General features: G+C 39.6%; 1 protein-coding gene across 3 annotated transcripts in view; it reads left to right on the top strand.

The window, feature by feature from the left end:
- Positions 1-19,427, top strand: part of gdf11 (growth differentiation factor 11) — a 39,140-nt gene extending 19,713 nt beyond the window's left edge. For 2 of the 3 annotated variants that reach the window (XM_049576246.1, XM_049576236.1), the window contains 2 exons: positions 6,149-6,522; positions 15,597-19,427. In XM_049576246.1, coding sequence (XP_049432203.1) covers positions 6,149-6,522; positions 15,597-15,977 — 755 coding nt within the window. In that variant the 3' untranslated portion in view covers positions 15,978-19,427. The remainder of the gene's footprint in view (positions 1-6,148; positions 6,523-15,596) is intronic. The other variant, XM_049576253.1, reaches the window with a different exon arrangement.
- The last annotated feature ends 802 nt before the right edge of the window (positions 19,428-20,229 follow it).

Here is a 20,229-nt window from a genome sequence, read left to right as displayed (position 1 = left end):
CCACACTGCCAACATTAAAGCCCCCTCACTTGTAACATGTGGTAACTATTTATTGTATAACTTCACCTGAGCGTCCCCTCTCCATCTGTTTTCAACTGTTTAACTGGCTCGATGTTGCTGCATCTGATTATTAAAAGAATTTAACTTTGAAACAGGCTATAGTCATATTAAAATGGACAGATGGCATGGCGAATAAACCCTTATATACTATATGTTTCCCCCTAACATACACGTATAGGAGGGCTGCGGGCTAACTGTGGGACACAGGTACCCAGGGAGTCCACCAGATGTTTGATAGGCTCACCTGCAGGCCTGCTGCGTGCTGGCAGTAAAATTCATGCGCTGCATATGCTGCAATTATACCACAGGGAAATAAGCTGCTGTAATAATGAAGTAGGCCGGGAACATGAGGAGGGAAAGCAAACAAGCCTGTTTCCTTTGGAAAAACACAGCCTCTGTCCATACTTCACTTGACTTGTCTTCTACTTTTTAAGTAAAATAAGTATTATTACTGCACAGGGACTAGTTTGCATCTTCAGTTTGGCTGAGCATGAGAGAGGTGTCGTTGCTCCAGTAGGTGGTGCTGAAACCAAAATCAGAGTCCTCACTGCAGGATAGAAGTCAGAGTGTTGAAACACTGAAGTATAACTGAGCAAATTGTTCAGGAAATTAAGCCATAAAAAACAGTCCTGGAGTTGCAGTAAAATTATGAGCTCTTTTAGCAATAACATGTCATGGCAGCTGGAGCAAAGTTAGCTCAGGTTAAAGCATTAAATGTCCCACTGGTTTTCTGATCTTTACAAGCTAGCTTTGCTCGTTCTGCACAAGTGGAATGCTCTGCCAAGACGCGGGGTGTAATTAAGCTGCAGGCATTCATCCTCCGTGCTCTGCCTCTTACTTGTGCACTTACAGGATCTATAAAGGCACAAATTGATTTCACCTATCAATGCAGTCATTGTTTAGCATGACGTAGCTCATATGTTGTGCATGTGTGTTTAATAACCGGGGGTCCTAACTGGATCACGGCGCACGGGCCCTGCTTCTCAGATTACTCCTGCTCAAGAAAAGGCCTCTGCTCCAGAAGCTGAACCATTTCAGCTCTGCTATGTTTGGTGTTTGTTTTTTTTTCTTCCCAACAAAAGCGATTAAAACTGTTTGCAAAGGAAGAGACGGTGTGTGTCGGTCCCCATCTGCAGCGATTAAAAACAACAAAAAGTAGTAATCACAAGTAAACCCCAAGCAAACTGCAGAATCATTCATTCCCGGTTTTGTGCTGATGAGCAAACACAACACTACCCACGTTAATTGCTGTGACCCCAGCAACCCACCAAAAGGAACATTGACATATTGTTTGTCCAGCGTGAGACACTGTATAATTTACACTCGCTAATGACTGTCCCTGGAAATACAGGCTGAAGGACCACGTCTGTCCCCGGCTTGGCCCTTATTCAATGTTCGCCCTGGACTCTTCTAATGGATAGTCCATCTGTACCTCGGTGAATTCATATCCCTCAATGCATGCCCATAATTCAATTACAAGACTTGTTTAGTGTAAAAAAAAAAAAAAACTAAACAAAACAGCCTGGTGCACTGTTCTCTCCTCGTCAATTGTGGTTTGATAAACAATTCACTATTGGCTGGAGAATCTCCACCCTAATCAAAACAAAAACAAACTGTGGCTGATTCAGCACTGTTGTGTTGCAGAGATTTTAGATGATTCTCTGTTGTTTTTCTTTTTTTTTTTTTTTTTTTTTAAAAAAAGGCGTGTGGTGAAGAAAGACATATTACCATTGCCATGGGGTCGACCTTGACCTTCAAACTCAATCTGGCTATTAGGGCTGCCCCTCCCCAGCACCCCTGAGATGTAAAGAGGCTGACGGTTTTGACCCCTGATCCCATTTCTTAACTAGGCTGAGGTGCCAAATAACCTTTTGACCCAGGAAGCATTTGCAGGTTGCCTGAGCAACCTCAGATTTAGCAATGATTGACAGCTCTGAACTGTTTTTTTTTTTTTTTTTTTTTAGTTTTTTATCTGCTTCTTTTTTTTTTTTTCAAACGAAGGAACATCAACGCTCCTCTGCGAGATGAATGACAGAAAACGGCAGTTTATTTGCAAAAAATCTGGAGTTGTAATACATCAAATATGCTCAATAGAAAATGGGCAGATTAGATATTCTATTGTACTCAGTTGGCACATTATTATGCCAGATAGATGCAGAATAAATTTCCCTTAATAAATGAACGCTTTACATGGAAATGAATGTATGAATGCAATGGATGGATGTCATTATATCAGATGGAGGTCTATGTAAATGAACCATGAGCAGATTTGACATGTGGTGCAAATCACAGAAACACCAGAGCCGGGGATCACGACAGGAATAAATCTGCCTATTTTAAGAGACGCCTTGTGTTCTTTGACATAACCCTTAATCCACTCCCCAAATATATTTTCAACAAGGGCGAGCCGTCGCTAAAATAAACTTGCTTCAGTTTTTGCTAGTTGTAATGTAGGGGTAGACCATTTCATTACGATTGACCCAGGGGAATCTAAGGTTACCATCTGGCCACTGGCCACCATTACTGATCCTTGTTTTAATATGCAAATATATCTGTTTTTCCAACCTTGATGTAATCACAAATGTAACCTGACTGAATGGACCAAACAACAGGACCATGTGCACATGTGATAACGGACAGCTTTCATGCACATGTGGCTAAAATCTGCAGTTGGACAGAGAATGGCAGTCCGCTTAGCCACACCCACACACACACAAAAAAAGCAGTGTTCAGATTCAGTGTAGGGGCTCCCATTTTACATGGTATGACAGATACTGATTATCCTGTCTGGGTTAAGATTTTACTTTTTGGGGGGGTTAATGACATGGACTCAAACTCAGTATCCAGTGTGTAGGATTTAGGGGGATATAAGAGCAGAAGTGGAATATAAGATTCATAGCAGTGTTTTCTTTAGCGTATAATCACCTGAAAATAAAGATTCTTGTGTTTTTGTTACCTTACAATGATCAGTTTATACGTATGTACACAGGGAGAGGATCCTATTCTACAAAGTCCCAAAGTGTTCTCATCCCAACGTGTCAAATATCGCTGCTTTGTCAGTGGACTTTCATGTCTAAATATGACGTACTAAGTAACCTCTTGCATTTGTTGTTGACATGCCGGGATAGCGTGTGTATTTACACTTGTTACATGCATTCTGTCTTTTCAAAATACACTTCTGTTTTCACAGGAAAACAGTTTCTGCTTGTTGGATACGTACTTTTTTTTTCTTCAAAATAAACTTACAATGTAAGTTTTTACATTTATTTCCTTGTGCAACAAAACCACATGGTAAGGTTTGGGCAATAAAAGCATGTGGCTAGGTTTAGAAAAAAACTTCGGAGACCGCGAATACAGCAGACTCCCAAGTGAAAGTCCAGGGTTTGTTGGACTCATCCACCCCCACTCCTGCCCGCCCCGTAGAGACTTTCCAGCTCTTCGTTTTACCCAGTTGCCAGCAGCTTTACAAACTGACAGTGTCATATACCACCACAAAAGGTCCCTTTTTGTGTTGGTATATGATGCCAAAATCAGTGACAAAGCAATGTTATTGGATAAGTTGGGAATGACAACAGACTGGGAGTCCACCATGTATGTTTTACTGTAGCCCAGACTGGACAAACCAAACACTGGCTCCAGATAGGGCCATTTGTGTTTTGGCATTGGCCACAGTAGTTCTCTTGCATGCCTGGCACATGGGAGAAGTTTCATTTGATTGCAGTCTGCAGCATCACTGCCAGATGCCAGTAAACCTTACGCGCTAGACCTTTAAGTTTTAAGATCTAACTAATACTCACCACAACAAAAAAACGTATATATCGTACCACTGTTGTCACATAAAGTTTACAACAGTGGTGTATTACTGAGCTGGAGTTACACAAACATGTTATCCCTTCTGAGTGGCGTGCAGTTCTGTGGTACAGTAGTCTCTGGCTTTCAGATCAGTGTGTAGAACACATGCACATTTTTCTTGTCAAGGTGCTGAGTCCAAAAAACTGCAGCTGTTATTTCTGCCTGCCAAGGAACCGTAACACTGTTTTCTGCTCCCTTTAAAATGTCTTATTTAATACATTAGGAAAAGTACAGTGTTTGTCTCTTTCTCAGGCGCGTATGATCAAAAGGAACACTTTGCTGATTTTCTACCAGCTTTGTATCATCACAGCGTGGGTGGTATGTGTAAATGAACTGTGGTAAACTTCCTTCCATCTTGACAGCGCCCAGATATCCCTGCTCATCTGTCATCTTAAATCCAGGGCTGTTGCTCGAACTACAGATTGTGCTCCTGCATTAGGATAAAAAGAGTATAGAAGCAGATCAAGAGGGAAAGATGCCTCTATTACTCCCTGTCTCTCAAACTCAGCTCAAACAGTAAAACTAAGCTGTGCTAATGAAATATGGACTAAGATTATGTTACTGTGTTGCCTATTTCTCGCTTAAAATGTCTTCAGAAACATATTTTAACTTACTGTTTAACTATTATTCAAGATTGTTTGTCACCAGACGGACACCATATTGTTTTCGGACTGGAAATTTGCATTAAGTCAACCACCAGTGGGAACGTTTATTCGTCTGGTGCAGCACAGAGCATTCTCATAGTTGCAGCTTTTCTACCTCTTGAGCAAAAGCAAATGCCACAGCCCATTATCACAGCATAGATAGCCCAGTTTAATGGAAGGACCACATCCAGCAGTGAAATACTTCTTTAAATAGACTTGTTGTGTCATTGAAGAAATTGTTTTAATAACAAACATTGTACTTCCTATCCTATCATCCTGCCCATCCTAATGTCACAAAAAACAATTATAAAGTGCTCCTTTTAGCAGCTTAACATCACTTTGGTGTGGGTTATGTAGTTTAAAATGTTTGGTGATGGATTAAATCAAAGTAAACACAGAGGAGTCAGGTGTTAAAATGTCCTAACTTACACACTCAGATTTGACTTTTACTTGCATTATTTTGTTTTATTTTTTTTTTTATAGATATTTAAAGGTAAACTATGCAGAAATTGTCAACTGCTGCACAGTATCACCAGCAAAAGTAAAAGTGAAAGCAAACACCAGATTCACTCTTGTTTTATAACGAGCTGTATCTGCTTGGCGTTTTGTTTTGCATTTTTTTCAGCACTGTATCTGTGATGTTGGTAGCCTCCTCGTGGATTCGTGCTTCTCATAGTCTGGCACCTGCTCACTTCCTTTTTATAAAGTCCCAACGTCACCCGCCCAGGAGCGTCTGAACACAGCAAATTAAGATGAAAATAAAATACAGGCAGAGGGCAAAGTCTCTGCAGAAAATACACTGTCACACACTTCTAGTTCATCAGTGATGATTGAGAGGGATTTCTTTTGTATGAGTCCTGCACAGCATGCCTGAGCATTGTTGGTGTGAGCCTGTTATTCCACACATGATAAGTCTTTGCTTGGCTCTGTCAGAGAGGATGCCTTTCAGTTGTCTGGCTGGGTATGATTGAAATTATTAATGAATCATAAATGAAGAGAGTCGTTGTTTGTTTCTTTGGTGAATAACTGAGCATGGATGCAGCCATCTCTGTTTTATGTGTGCTGGTCAGCTTAAATACATATTTCTGAACCCATCAGTCAGACCCAGGGTATTTTTCATTCCATGGTTTCAAACAGTGGAACCTATGTTGAGTTAATCAAAGATTATGCATTTGCTGTTCCAAATACTGTGTTTTGGTCTGACCTTTTTTGATAAAAACCCCTCTGATGCTCAGGAAGTGATGTGTTTGGGGCCAGTGATGCACGAACAGAAAAGAGCACCGCCTGCAGAGCAAAGAAAACTGGGAAAATCGGAGTTGCTGTGATGTTTATCACCAAAGATGAAGCCGAACTAAAAAAAACTGTTGCAATAAAATGTATTTTGGCATACACATTACAAAATGTGTGCAAAATGCTGTGATATAATACTGTATATATATTTCTGGGGGGCCTTTTTATGCCTTTCGTTGATTGTTGTTGCTGGACATGTACCAGGAACAGTGTTCACTACTATCTGAATGATGATGATCTTGATGATATATGTATACAGTGTACTGCATATACAGTAAATGTAACTGCCCTCTTTTCCACAGCGGAGCCCCTGGTGCAGGTGAACGGGAAGCCGAGTTGCTGCTTCTTCAAGTTCAGCCCCAAACTGATGTTCACCAAGGTGCTGAAGGCCCAGCTGTGGGTGTACCTGCGGCCGCTGCAGCAGACCTCCACCGTCTACCTGCAGATCCTCCGGTTGAAGCCCGTCACAGAGCAGGGCAGCCGTCACATCCGCATCCGCTCCCTCAAGATAGAGCTCAACTCCAGGGTCGGCCACTGGCAAAGTATTGACTTTAAGCATGTGCTGCAGAACTGGTTTAAACAGCCCCACACCAACTGGGGAATCGACATCAATGCCTTTGATGAGAGCGGCAATGACCTGGCAGTTACCTCACTGCGACCCGGGGAGGAGGGACTGGTAAGGACCCTCAGACCTGTCCTTGGGGCAGGGTGGGAACACTTCTCTGATAGCTCAGATTTATGCAAACATAAATCCAGATTTTAAGGAGGTCAGCCAAAATCATGTCAGAGGAAAAAACAATATTCAAAGAGAAATGTGGATGTGTATTGATCACTGCACTAAAATTGACTTATAGTCATTGAAAAACAGAAAGATGGCACTGATGTCATCCAGCATATCATCCTCCTTTCTCTCTCTCTCTCTGCATTTTTTCTGTGAACCTCTACTGTCAACTCTTAAAAACTTAAAATAGAAAAGTTTGGGAGTAAAATATTTACACAAAATGGTGAGCAGTCCCTTTCTAGGGAGGATCAAATACAGGCTCCTATACTGAAGGCTTTGTCTTGTCAAGCAAGTTATGACATTTGACATTGCCCTGCAATATTTGTCTTCCATCCTTTATGCTTTATATCGCTCAGATTTTACTGTGCTACTATGTTTTAGATTTCTGAATATTGTTTTTCTACCTTATGGGCAGCCACTGCTTATTTAATTTCAATAATCAACTTGCAGAGACTTCAGACTTGCATGTGTCATGTTAAGTATTACAGTGAACATCAGATTCTAAAACCTGTTTTACATCAACACACACAGAGCCTTTACAAAGATTGAAGCCCAAATTATTTTCACAGTAAGGAATCGTTCATCTTAAAGGGACAGGTCACCTCGAATCAAAACTGCATGTTTCTCCTTTTACCTGTAGTGCTTTTTATCAGTCTAGATTGTTTTGGTGTGATAGAAATGTCCGCCATCTCTCTAGCATAATGGAACTAGATCTCACTTGGCTTGAGGTTCTCATAAGTTTGATAGAAAGAAAATAGTACCTACATGAACCTGCTCACAACAAGGTCTGTGGATTATCTTTATTAACTGGGTCGCGATTTCTGGAAAGAGACATTGCTGTTGAGTTTTTCAAAAGCAGGTTTTTTGGCTCTTTGAGTACCACAAACCTAGTGCCATCTAGTTCCATTATACTGGAGGGAAGCCAGACATCTCTACAGCCGATATCCCCAATATTCAGCAACTCACACCAAAAAAATCTAGACTGATAAATAGCGCTACTGGTAAGAGGAGAAATATATATTTTTGATTTTGGGGTGGACTGTCCCTTTAAGCGAGTTTTCAGCATCTGTAAGTTGTCCAGAAGCTGCACAGGAGGGAAACAAATTCTCAGTGGATGAGATACTGTATGAGCACCATAAAAAGAACAGGGTTGTATCATGTTGCACCAATCTGCATCAGAAATACTAAAAAAATAGCAAATACTACAATATATTGTTGATATTGATAGTGATAGGTTATTCAGTGTGCACCAGACTGACCTCAAAATCCATGTTTTGAGCCACAGCTAAAGCAGCTACACTTCTGAAAAAGCACGATGGTTTCACACAAACCTGCAGCGGTTACAATGTTTTTGTAAAGCTGACTTCACTCCAGCAGCCTAAATCACAAACTCACACTGTTAGGAGAGCAGCTTCCCTCTGACTTATGTCACAGGTTCACCTCAAAAACACACATGCATTTGTTATGTTAGCTAAAGACACTGATTGTAAATCTCCGCACAGAAAGGACTGCAGGCATGAAACGGCAGGCATCTGTTAAAGGCTGGACTCCAAAACCCCCATTTCTGTTACTTTCGAGTGTGCATGCCTTCAAAAGTCAAACCTTTAGCTTGTTGTAATTGTTGCAAGAGTTTCTAAAGGCTGTTTATATGTAGGGACACAGGAAGAGCTGTACTCTGTGTCAAAAGTGTTGATAATTCTGTACTTATCCATATATCCATATCCCCAAATGGTGAATTTGAAAAAAAAAAGACATAGACTACATCTTAAAATGGAAAGTTTATTGTATTATCCTAGATTTTGGACCCTAAATACGTCACCACTTGCTATCTGAACGTTTCAGTCGTGACCGCTCTATATTTAGTTCAGTCCAGGGAGAACACAGCTGCTTTGTTTAGATCAGCGTTCACCATTCACATGTTCTTAAAGGAACACTTCACCCTCAAAATGATAATTTGTATATAACTTACTCACTTCGTGTTACAATAAAAGTAAAAAAAAATTTATGCATTCCTTCACAATGACTGAAAAATCCAAAAATAGAAAAAGATTCTTTCTGAACTGGAGTAAAAGGGGAGCCGTGTTTAATAATAACAAAACTATGACAAAACATCTGTTTCCAAACTCACAAATCTTGTGCAGTATAATCAAAGTTTCATTTCTCCAGTCGTATGCTCAGTACTTCCCAAACATGCATTTTAGGTAAAACCTTACTATTTAAAACACTTAAGCAAACATTTGATTGAACTCTGCTTGTGCATTCTATTGAGCAAAGATTAAACACATGCACTTGCCCCAGGTGCGCTTTTCATCGGTGTGTGAGATTGTTGATGTATAAGTGTTTTAAATAATAATGTTTCATTAAAATGCGTGTGTTTGGGAAGTATTGAGCATACAACTGGATAAATGAGACTTGGATTATACTGCACGAGTTGTGTGAGTTTGTAAACAGATGTTCTGATGTAGTTATGCTGTTGTTAAATGCGGTCCTCTTTTACTCCAATTCATTAAGAATTTTCTCAGTTTTTGGATTCTTTGACCACTGAGGAGGCGTGCAAGAAACACATGGCAAGTAACTGATAAAAAAAATATTATTTTGTGGGTGAAGTATTCCTTTATTTTTTCCCTTTAATCCTAAATGTAATGTATATACTTTTTGCAAAATGTGAATAGATCATAAACTAATGTTCCTCTGAATAGTATGGGCATTTCTTTAGCCTCATGTTGAGAGGATGCTCCTGGGCCTCAAACCCTGAGAACAGTTTTGTTTAATATGGGTTTTTACTTTGATTTACTAGGTTTATATCCACTGTAATGGGTGGGTTTACACGGATGAGTTCAAACTTCAGTCTTAAAGCAAAACCATCCGTGAATCATTAATCTAGTTAGAAATCCCAGAGTTACCACACTGACAGTTACATACAACATCTATGTGAATTATGTAGGCCACTTGTCCCCATTAAGCAACACCAAATATTTACTAAGTGGTCATTTGGGTCAGATCTTCACGACACATATCAGAGGTCAGCTCTGGTGTCTTGGCCAATAAATCTCTGCCCTCTGAGCACACAGCAGTGTGCAATATTATTCTGGACAGGAAAAAAAAGGAAAAGATCAAAAACACAGGCAAGCGTACCAAAATAAAACAAAACACAACAAGCAAGGAAAAAGTCAAACTCTGCTTCTCCCTGATCCTCTGGGTCTTTTTTTCTGCAACAAAAGCCCTAAAGGCCAAGCTGACATGGTCTCACCCCAACGGCCTTTCAGCTTATTTCCTCTTTTGAATGCGTCACAAAAAACTGTGCTGGAGCCCAGCTGGAATCACTGTGGGGAGAGGAAGGCTTTGTAAAACAAACATGATGGAGTAAAATATTTGATCCGCTTGCTTTGCCCAAAGGTCAAGTTTATGGCAGCCTGCAGATGACCTCCTGGGTCACGCATCAAACCAAGTATACCAAGTCAGCCATCAGTGTTAGAAAAGTAAAGTGTGTGAATCGCTGCTCAAATGGCACGTTGTCATCCTTCTTTAAAAATGACAAATAAATTCATATGTTTTCGTGAAATATCAGATAAGTAGGTTTTTGATTTTAAGCATTTCTTATTTTTCTTTGCACTTTTGCCACCTTTCAGGTCATCCAAGTGTTGATCTTAGAAAAAACTGGCAGCCATTAGCAACTGTTTGTAATGCTAAACTAAATCATACAGTAACTCTTTGTTTAACCAATGTCATATAAGGTGAGATGCTGGTGGATCTTAGGTTTAGGAAAAGAAACATGGTGACGGCGTACCTTAAAATGACTCAGAGTTCACTCAAAGTTCACAAGGTTCTGAACAGCACTCTCCAGGGGAAGGTCCTGGTGGGAAGTCTGTGTTTTGTGACCCATCATTCACCCGATTCTTCCTCCTGGGACCACTTCCTTCTTTACTCCCCTCTGCGCATTGGTCACATCATAGCAGCCTTCCCAAATACATGGGTTACGCACAAATTACTGGCTCATGATTAAGTGAAATATGCATGAACTTTATAGTGTTACTTTGCGTCGGCAGAAGTACAAACAATGTATGAGAACTTACCTGATATCAGACAGAATAGTCAGCTTGTTACATGCAGTTCCAATCTTCAGTCTCACATTGTGTTCACTCTGTGGGGGAGGAGGATTTGATTTTCCCCAACCAGTCACTAAAGACAAACATATCCACTTGAATCTGCTGTCATTTTAGGTCCACACTGATGCATAGCCATGCCAATACATCTGTTTTAGTGAGTGAAGTAATAATGAGTGACGAAGTTGGGCGATTTTGAGAAGATGTGTCGATTTAGAACAGCCTTCATAGCAGTGTCTATCTTGCCTGTGTCTTGTCTATGTAACTTTTTTTTAAATGTTGCACAAATAATTGATTTTGTATCTGGACTACAGATACAAATTGAACAGTCATCTTTTGGATATCAAGACTGAAGCAGAAATAATTTTTACAGTAAAGGATGTTTCATGGTAAAGGCACGGTTCACCCTCAAATCAAAAACACATATTTTTCTTCTTACCTGTAGTGCTTTTTAGCAATCTCAATTGTTTTGGTGTGACTTGCTGAGTGTCGGAGATATCAGCTGTAGAGATGTCTGCCTTCTCTCAAATATAATGGAACTCAATGGCGCTCGGCTTGTGGTGCTCAAAGTGCTGAAAAGATACATACATTTAAAATACACTTGAAGCTCAACAGCAATGTCTCTTTCCAGAAATCATGACCTGGTTATTTAAGATAATTCACGGACCTTCCTGTGAACAGTTTAATGTAGTAACTATTTTCCTTCTACTGAAATACACCCGCCAACTGTATCACTGCACAAAAGGAAGTGTGTATCTACTGCTAGCTCACCTAGTGCCACTGAACTAGCTAACATTACAGTTCAGCCAAGGAGGACGCCATGAATGTTTACATCTCATGCTGTCAAGAGCACGAGCCTCCCGTCTATGAGCAGATGCCAATACTGGAAGGTCCGTGGATTATCTTGAGTAAAGGGGTCTTGAATCCTGAAAAGAGACATTGCTGTTGAATTTTTATTATGTTGAAGAGAAGACAGACATCTATACATCTGATATCTCCAACACTTGACAACTCACACCAGAATGATGTAGACTGATAAATAACACCAAAGGTAAGAGAAAAAATTGATTGATTTTGGGGTTGAACTGTCCTGTTAAACCTAGCATCAAAAATATTATGTCAGGGTCAGTCAGGATATGAATATGTTTTCAAATAGGAGGCATAGCCAAGACCAAAAGCACTATCTTGTTTCTTTCAGTACAGTGAAATCACCACATCGACTAGCATTTATTCAGATACACTTCCATTCTTTCATAAAATTGCTCTGTTTTGTAATGTTGTCTCTCACACATAATCACAGAATACTGTGTACTGAACATTTAAATTCACTTTGCACAAGCAGTTTCTAGCTGTACTTTGGCAATCAAGTCTCAAAAGTACTTAAAGGGCAACTACGTCCATTTTCAAAATTCATACATGTTATTCATATGGTCTAAGACAGTCCAAAAATCCAACTACTTAAACTGACATTTATGAAGTCATAGGGTATAGTCCGGAGCTGCTTCACAAGACAATTAATTGGGAAATGAGATGACACTGAGAGCATCCAAAGGAATGTTTTGAGTACATGGGTGCATTTTCTGTTTCAGATCTGAGAACATTACAACAGAATAAAGCTAATTTGGGTATTAAAATAATAACATTTTTTGGCTCCACAAATTCAGGCTGCTATTCAGTGACTTTATACCCTGTGACATCACAAGTTTTAGACTTGCTTCTCTGGTTTCTGACTTTGAGACACAGTAGCTTATGTTCAACAAATACTGACTGAACTTTCCTAGGCCATGGAAATAATATATTGGAATACTTAATTTAGGTGGTGTTCTCCTTTAATGCTGAGCTACTGAGGTATTAGATACAGTTTGTAGCTTGTAGTCCAGTTTCTGTGAGTATGTGGGTGAGTTGACACATGGATTCAACACAAAATACGTGCACTTGTTAATTGATTGTGTGTGTGTGTGTGTGTGTGTGTGTGTGTTTGTGTCTTTACTTGCAAAACAGGCCTATTTTCACATTAGTCCCTCTGAATTGCAACAGCTGGAAAAGCACAGGTGGAACTACACTGAAAATGGCAGTGAGCCATTATGCACAATAGAAAAGCCCTAGAACTTGTCAAACTAAATGGGATGCAGCCATTATTAATGTCATTAATAAACATTTTTTGAGAATCCCACTCCTTTTGGGCTGTTTGGGCCAAAATGAAACACGTGAATGTGACAGGATGAAAAACAATTGCTATGAACTCTTTATAAACTCTGTCTATAAATTGCAGATACAGATTACAGTGATACCTAAGTCTAAGTGGAGCATTGTAACCAGTCTTACATCAACAGTCTAAGAAATTAAAGGAATAGTTCCTTATTTTGGGGAAATACACGAAGGATGACGAAATCAATATAACTATCATGTTTGTTCATTAGATACGTAGCTAAGGCTGGGAGGTGATTGCTGATTGGCTTAGCATTAGCATAAAGACTTGAAACGGGAAAACAGTTAGCCTGTTAGTCTGTTAAACAATCTGCCTACCGGCATCTGTTTTGTTTAATCCGAACACAAACAGAACTATAAAAAGGAAGCTTTGAGGTTTTAAGGAGACTTACTTACTCAACAATTTCTTGGCAAATAACCGCAGGGAGCTGTAACTTCCCAGAGTCTTGTCGTTGCCAAGAGGTTGCTGGGTAACCAGCAGAAACACAGAAGGGCTGGGTGGATGGATAAACTGTTGTTCATCATGACGTTACAGTACGTAACTCCCCCTTTAAGCACAACTTGTCATTTTATGCTTCTGTTTGTGCAGAGATTACAGCAATAAGACACAACATGTTAATTAGTTAGTTTTAGAGGTGTTGGTGGCCATATTTTTTAAACTTTTGAAAGAGCAAAACTAGCTGTTTCCTCCTGTTTGTAGTCTCTACTTGAAGCTAAGCTATTAACCTCCTGGCTCTGGGTCCTTAGTAAACAGAAAGACAATAGGGCAAATAGGCGTATCTCCCGTGAAAGACATTAAAGGTTCAGTAGGTTACCTTTATGAAAATGACGTTTTGTCATTTTGTAAACACTGTCACTATATCCTGACAGTAGTACATGAGACAGATAATCTGCAAAAAAAATCTGGTTCCTCTGGCTCCTCCTAGTGATCCTAGTGGTAAGAAGAATTGCAAGAATCCACTGTGCCTGAACAAAAACAACCAATCAGAGCCAGGAAGAGTGTCTAACGCAGTGTCATTCATTGCTCATGCCCATGTGGCACCACACCCTTGCCTTGGGTATGCTGTTATTTAAGCCCCTTTCCCACTGCACAAAAAACCTGCTAAGCCCCCGCTAACATCTGGCTTTTCAGTGTAATGGGAAAGGTCGCCATCGGCATTCACAGCTGGGTCAGATGACTCTGCAGTGGACACAGGTAGTTACCGGCTCCGGTTTTGATTAGCATTGATGGAAACACAACACCCAGGTGAACACGGTAATTTAAATCTCTCTACCAGCAAAACGCAATGACACGCTGCCATAAAATACCATCTCCGCCCAAGCAGCACTCAAACATCGTCCCAAATTAGTTGAATAAATCAGAGATATATAAAATATATAAAAGAAGTAACCATCATAAGATTTTTCACAGGTCTCCATGCTGCTCTCTGCTTTTTGCTAACCTGGGCTGTCAGTGACGTTGCATACTCGTCTGCTGCAGAGCAGTGCACACGGCTGTAGTCTGCTGGCAATAGGAAAGTCTATCCAACATATTCTCACTCACAACTCATCACACAACACATATGACACGCTAGTCATCCTGGGGGCTCCTGTTGTTGACATTCTAGGATGCCGTGTCAATTTACGACTGTTGCATGAATTGTGCCTTTTCAAAAAACACTTCCATTTTCACTAGAAATGTACGGTTTCTGCTCATTAGATGCATACAGCCTTTTTTTTTTTTTAAATAAACTTACGACATCAGTGAAACACCTAGTTTTTATGTTTATTTCTTGTGCAACAAACACACGTGGTAAGGTTAAACCAACAAAAGCACGCACGTTTAGAAAAAATCATGGTTTGGCTCAACATTCATATGGGAAGCACACACAGGGTCCTGGGTGAAAGTCCGGTGTTTGTTGAACTGATCCACCACCCCTCCTGACTGCACTGATTCCAGGTCTTTAAGTTACAGCAGCATTTCAAGCTGACGCCATCTGGCAGTATTAGCAACGGATGCCGCCTGGCAATGTATCATACTGCCATGAAAGGAAGGCTTTTATTGACGGTGTCTGATGCAGAAACTACTAACCAAGCGGCAGTCTTTGATGACTTCAGAAAGGGAATGGGTTGGTCTATCACCTGTTTGTAGCAGGTTTTCCTGTGTTTAAAAAACCTGCATGCACGCACTAATTTTGGTAAAAAAAAAAAAAAAGGGTATTGGTTATGTTCACCACCTTCAGTCATCAGGAGAAGCTTTGCAAACACGCAATCCCTCTTTTACCAACAACAGTGTACACCACAAAGACAACTTAACACAAGAAGACCAATGACGAACAGCAAGCTTTAACTTTCACAGAAGTTGTCGGTCTTCTTCTGTTTACTTGTCTTCACTGTGTACTCTATTGTTGTGCAAAGGCAGTGATTGACAGATGCGTTAGAGACTCCACTGCTCTGATTGGTTATTTATGTTCAGGCACAATGGATTCTTGCAAATGCCATTAGGAGCACGAGGAGGAGCCAAAGGAACCTGATTTTTTCACAGATTATCTGTCACATGAACTACTGTCAGGATATAATGACAGTTTGCACAAATGTGATATAATATTACAAATATGTTGTTGTTCTCTTATAACCACCTCTTTCTCTCTGTCCTGCCCCTTCTCCCCCTGATTCCAGCAGCCGTTCCTGGAGGTGAAGGTTCTTGAGACGACCAAACGCTCTCGGAGAAACCTCGGCTTAGACTGCGATGAGCACTCCACCGAGTCTCGCTGCTGTCGCTACCCCCTGACTGTGGATTTCGAGGCATTCGGCTGGGACTGGATCATTGCCCCCAAACGATACAAAGCCAACTATTGCTCTGGCCAGTGCGAGTACATGTTCATGCAGAAATACCCGCACACCCACCTGGTGCAACACGCCAATCCCAGAGGCTCTGCAGGGCCCTGCTGTACCCCAACCAAGATGTCCCCCATTAACATGCTCTACTTCAATGACAAGCAACAGATCATTCACGGCAAAATCCCAGGGATGGTGGTGGATAGATGTGGCTGCTCTTAGGCTGCAGGGGAGATGCACACTTGTGTACAGCCACCATCGCATCGAACCACCCAAAACCCTTACGGAGCTCTCCCTTGGCACCAGAACCCACTCCTCGGCACCAGATTTCCCTTTTGCCCAGCAGCAAAATCAACCCACTGGGTTTCCATTTTTCCAGTAATTAAATTGATTCTAACTGTAAAAAAAAAAAAAAGTTATAAATGAAACATGAATCAAAAAAGGGACTGAGTGATGGAAATACAGTACATTATGAATGATTTAAAGAGGTTGTCCATGTGGAGCAGCTTCAGAAAATGGTAAATGAGACAAAACTATGTTATAGAGTACGTGTTAGTTTTGTGGGTTTTTAAAGTTTTATGTTGTTTTGTTTTTTTGTTTTGTTTTTTTAATGGCATCTTTGTGAAAGGTCCAGGTGAGTGGATTGAGATGACAGGAGACATAAGCATTTACAATATTTTTTAAAGCTATTTCAGTCCTAAGGTGAGTTTGGGAATACTTAATTTCACAATTAAGCTTACTTACGGGTTTGCAAGGGGGCATGATCAGAATTATTTTTGCAATCCATCACTTTAACAAAAAGAACTAAACCCATGCTAATGTGAGAGGGGTTTACCATTAGAAAGAATACACTAAGATACACAAAGATACACTCTTAGTATAAATCCAAAATCTTGTTTACAGATGTTTAGAGATGTGCTCTAGAGATGTAAAGTGTTGAGGAGATCCAAAACCAAACCTATACCCTCTATTAATGTATAACACCCCAGTGTGACATTCTCGAGTATCTACGAAACCTTTCACAGTTACTTTGATCTTTTTTTATTTGGAGTCTTGTAAAACTCGAAAAGGAAAAGGGAGAGAGGTGGTTGTGTTATTTTAACTTCGCTTTTCAAAGTGGATAAATAAAGTCAGTATAGCTATTTCTGCCATTCTGCTAAAGTAGATACGACATATTTAGGTTCCACTTCAACACTAAAGCCTAAAACTCTGAAGTCTAAAGTACTGTAATGTAGATGCACTCTGAAGTCATTCGGCACCGCCTGGGAGAGGAGGAGGAGCAGGATCCTGCAGGATGACAAGAACCTGACACATTTTCTTTCTTCTACGTGACAAAAGGAAAATACACTTTAACACCCTCAGCTTTTACATGAAATGTTTAAAACAGCAAAGTAAATGCACTGTTTCATAACTTGAAGAGGCCTGGGACTGAGCATGTAATAACCAACAGAGAGCAAAATCCATACCCTGAAATAAAACACACAAGGCTGACAGTAATGCTCAGATGTTCGCTCTGCTGTGAGCTGAAAATAGCACAAACCAGTGTTACAGTATTATGACTACAAGTTTACACACTTGTGTTTGCATCTGTGTTAAATAATTTGCTTAAATTTAGAAAGAGCTGTAGATTCATCTTATCGAGCCAGTTCATTCACTTTTTCTCAAGACTAGTTTCAGAGGAGATAACAAAAATGCAAAATCCTTTAACTGCAGTACTGTACTCAGACATAATAGCTTTTATAAATCACAACAAACCACTTAACACGTGCAAATCAAGAGAATGTAACTCAACCACTGACTTTAGTTTAGAGAGCATATTTGATTGGTTTTTGAAATGCCCCCACCCACCTCTGTAGAGCTAACTCCGGTCCAGAAGTTTGATCATTTGAAAAAGGAGATTGTTATTGAAAAACTAAACTTTGAAACAGAAAATTAGATTTCGATCTTGAAATTTGAGAAATACAACAATGTATTCAAACCAATACTATACAGTATGTGGGAGATATTTATCAGGCTAGCCATGATGCCACATCCTACACACCAGATTAAGGCCAAAAATATGAAACTGAAAACTACAATCTGAAAGTAAAACAAAAATTCTGAATATTAAAAAAAAATAATAATAAATTAAAAAAAAAAGGTCTACATCTGAAAACATAAAAACTGTAACGGAAAAATGAAGACCTCAAATATCAAAATATATATATATATGAAAGTGACAAATTGAAAAATGAATAAAAGAATTCCAGAACCGAATGAAAACTATATTTAACCTGTAAAAGTTGTTGTTTAATTACAACTTCTTTTTTTTTCAAATTACCAAAAGTTTTGTCCCAGATTTAGCTCCATACACCTTCACCTCAACCGTACCGTCATTATCATAAAATATTTTTAGTGCTTGAACACACAGTAGGTTAGAAACGCTTGAAGTCTGTCTTTGTCTCCTGGATGTCAAAGCAAAGATATCATTTTGTTGTAAACGAAAGCACTATGCTGTTGGATAAAGGAAGAGCCTTCTGACATTATATATAAATGATATATGTATATATTTAAAAAAAAAAAAAAAAAAAAAAAAAAAAAGGGGTACAAAAACCTTTTTTGGGGCACTCTACCTTACCAACAATAAATTTTGCACTATGGGACGTTCATGGCGTGAGGAGGTAAAGTGTTGTTTGTGTTTTATTAAGCACAAGAGAGCTTGTACAGTATAGGATTAAGAAAAAAAAACTATTCAAGCTTCTGGTGATAAACCATGAACTAGAGAGGTTATCACTTCTTTTGATACCATCACGCTTTCCTGACTTTTGTCTGAAGCGGGGGCCTGTCCATACACTCACACACTTTTATCCAATCTGGAACCTGGACGTACTGTACCAGCGGCCTGAAAGGCCTCCTTGCCCACTTTGGGTGATAAGTCATGTGAATAATAAGTGTCTGGATCAATGAAAATAGAATGCTTTAACTGGAAATGGCCCGCCCACCAATTTTAATCTGTTACCATGTTAGAGAGACTGCGTCCTTTTGACTTAAAAAATGTGTCGACTGTCTTGCATAGACATGTTTTTGCCTTTTGTGTGTGTTTTAAGTGAAAGCACCCATGTAAGAATGGGAGGAGTATCCAGGGATTGTTAGCCAAAGTAGAGGATGACATGTTGTGTGCTGTAACTTTTGTGATCGCAGGAATATGCTAGAACATTTCAAAGGGAGGAAAAAGCTGGTTTAGGGGCAGTGGTTGGAAATAATTCAACTGGTCAATTATCTATTTATTAATATTAATTACAATGCATTTCAAAGTCTGTCTACCTCACTTTAGCCTCCTAAAAAAACTTGCTTTTTTTAATTTGTCATCGATTAATCTGTGCAAACATATAACCCATAAGAACCCCCCCCCCCCAAAAAAAAATGTAGATGAAAACCACAGGGTCCCCTTGCTCTCAGGTTCAGATTGAGTTATTGACAGAGTGACTGATGGTAGCGGCTCTGGTAATGTGTGGTCAAAAGAAATAATTAGCTGTGCCCACATCTATGGCTTGTTGAGAAGTTGCATTTTGAATTTTAGTGTTTGTATACTGGTATGTGTGAGAGTGTTTTCATATAAATATATGAGAGTAAGAAATCTCTATGTAAATACCTACCCAGATGATGATGATGATGATGTTTTGGACAGGTTCACCGCTTCTCATGTTTTTCTCACTTTCCCCCGTCATTCCTCCGTTCTTTGTGTAGTTTAAGAAAAAAATCACCCCAACTTTGTAGTTTAATGGTTGTGCATATGAATAACTGTTCAATTGTTATTTTTGCCTTTTGTTGTTTATTTACTGTCATTTTTCTTTTGTACAATAAATCATTTATTTAGCTTATGGGATTTGTTGTTCATTTTTAAAAGCTCTGCTACATCCACTCTTTACTACCTGCTCACCACCATGGATACAGACAACTGGATACAGTGTCGGAGGCGGGGCCGGTTTAGCCTTCCTCTAACTTGAACGGAAAGAAAATAAATTGTGCAACTGTCGAAATGTTATGGGACTGAATGGATTAAATCATGATACTGAAACATTTGGCATTCGTTGTGACACTCCAAAAATGTATCCACTGTTTTAGAGACGTCTGATTCCCAATTTAAGTCTATAAGAAAAAGTATTTTTGGGCTCCATGGTGTTACATCAAGGACCTAAAGTTGTAGTTACACAGTTTGGCCACAATGTTGAAATGACCACAAAGTCTGGCGCACTTCCTGGGGGCCTGTCCTGAAGTCATTTTACATCCTGTTAGTTTGTAGTTTTTACTCCTCCAAAGACTACAGTTCCATTCCAAGACCATTTTCAGGAAGTGACATAATATTTTGGCAGGGAACTCAAAGCAGCAGTAGGGAGGGCATAAACATTCACTCTTGTTTTTCGAAGTTACAGGATGTTAATCAGTTTTTTGTCACTCTTAAAGTTACATACTGTTAAGCTAAACTTTGAAGAAA

This window comes from Epinephelus fuscoguttatus, linkage group LG1 (assembly GCF_011397635.1).
Source record: "Epinephelus fuscoguttatus linkage group LG1, E.fuscoguttatus.final_Chr_v1".
Lineage (NCBI taxonomy): Eukaryota > Metazoa > Chordata > Actinopteri > Perciformes > Serranidae > Epinephelus > Epinephelus fuscoguttatus.
The sequence above is the reverse complement of the archived record's forward strand: the minus strand, read 5'-3'. Positions and strand labels throughout refer to the sequence as shown.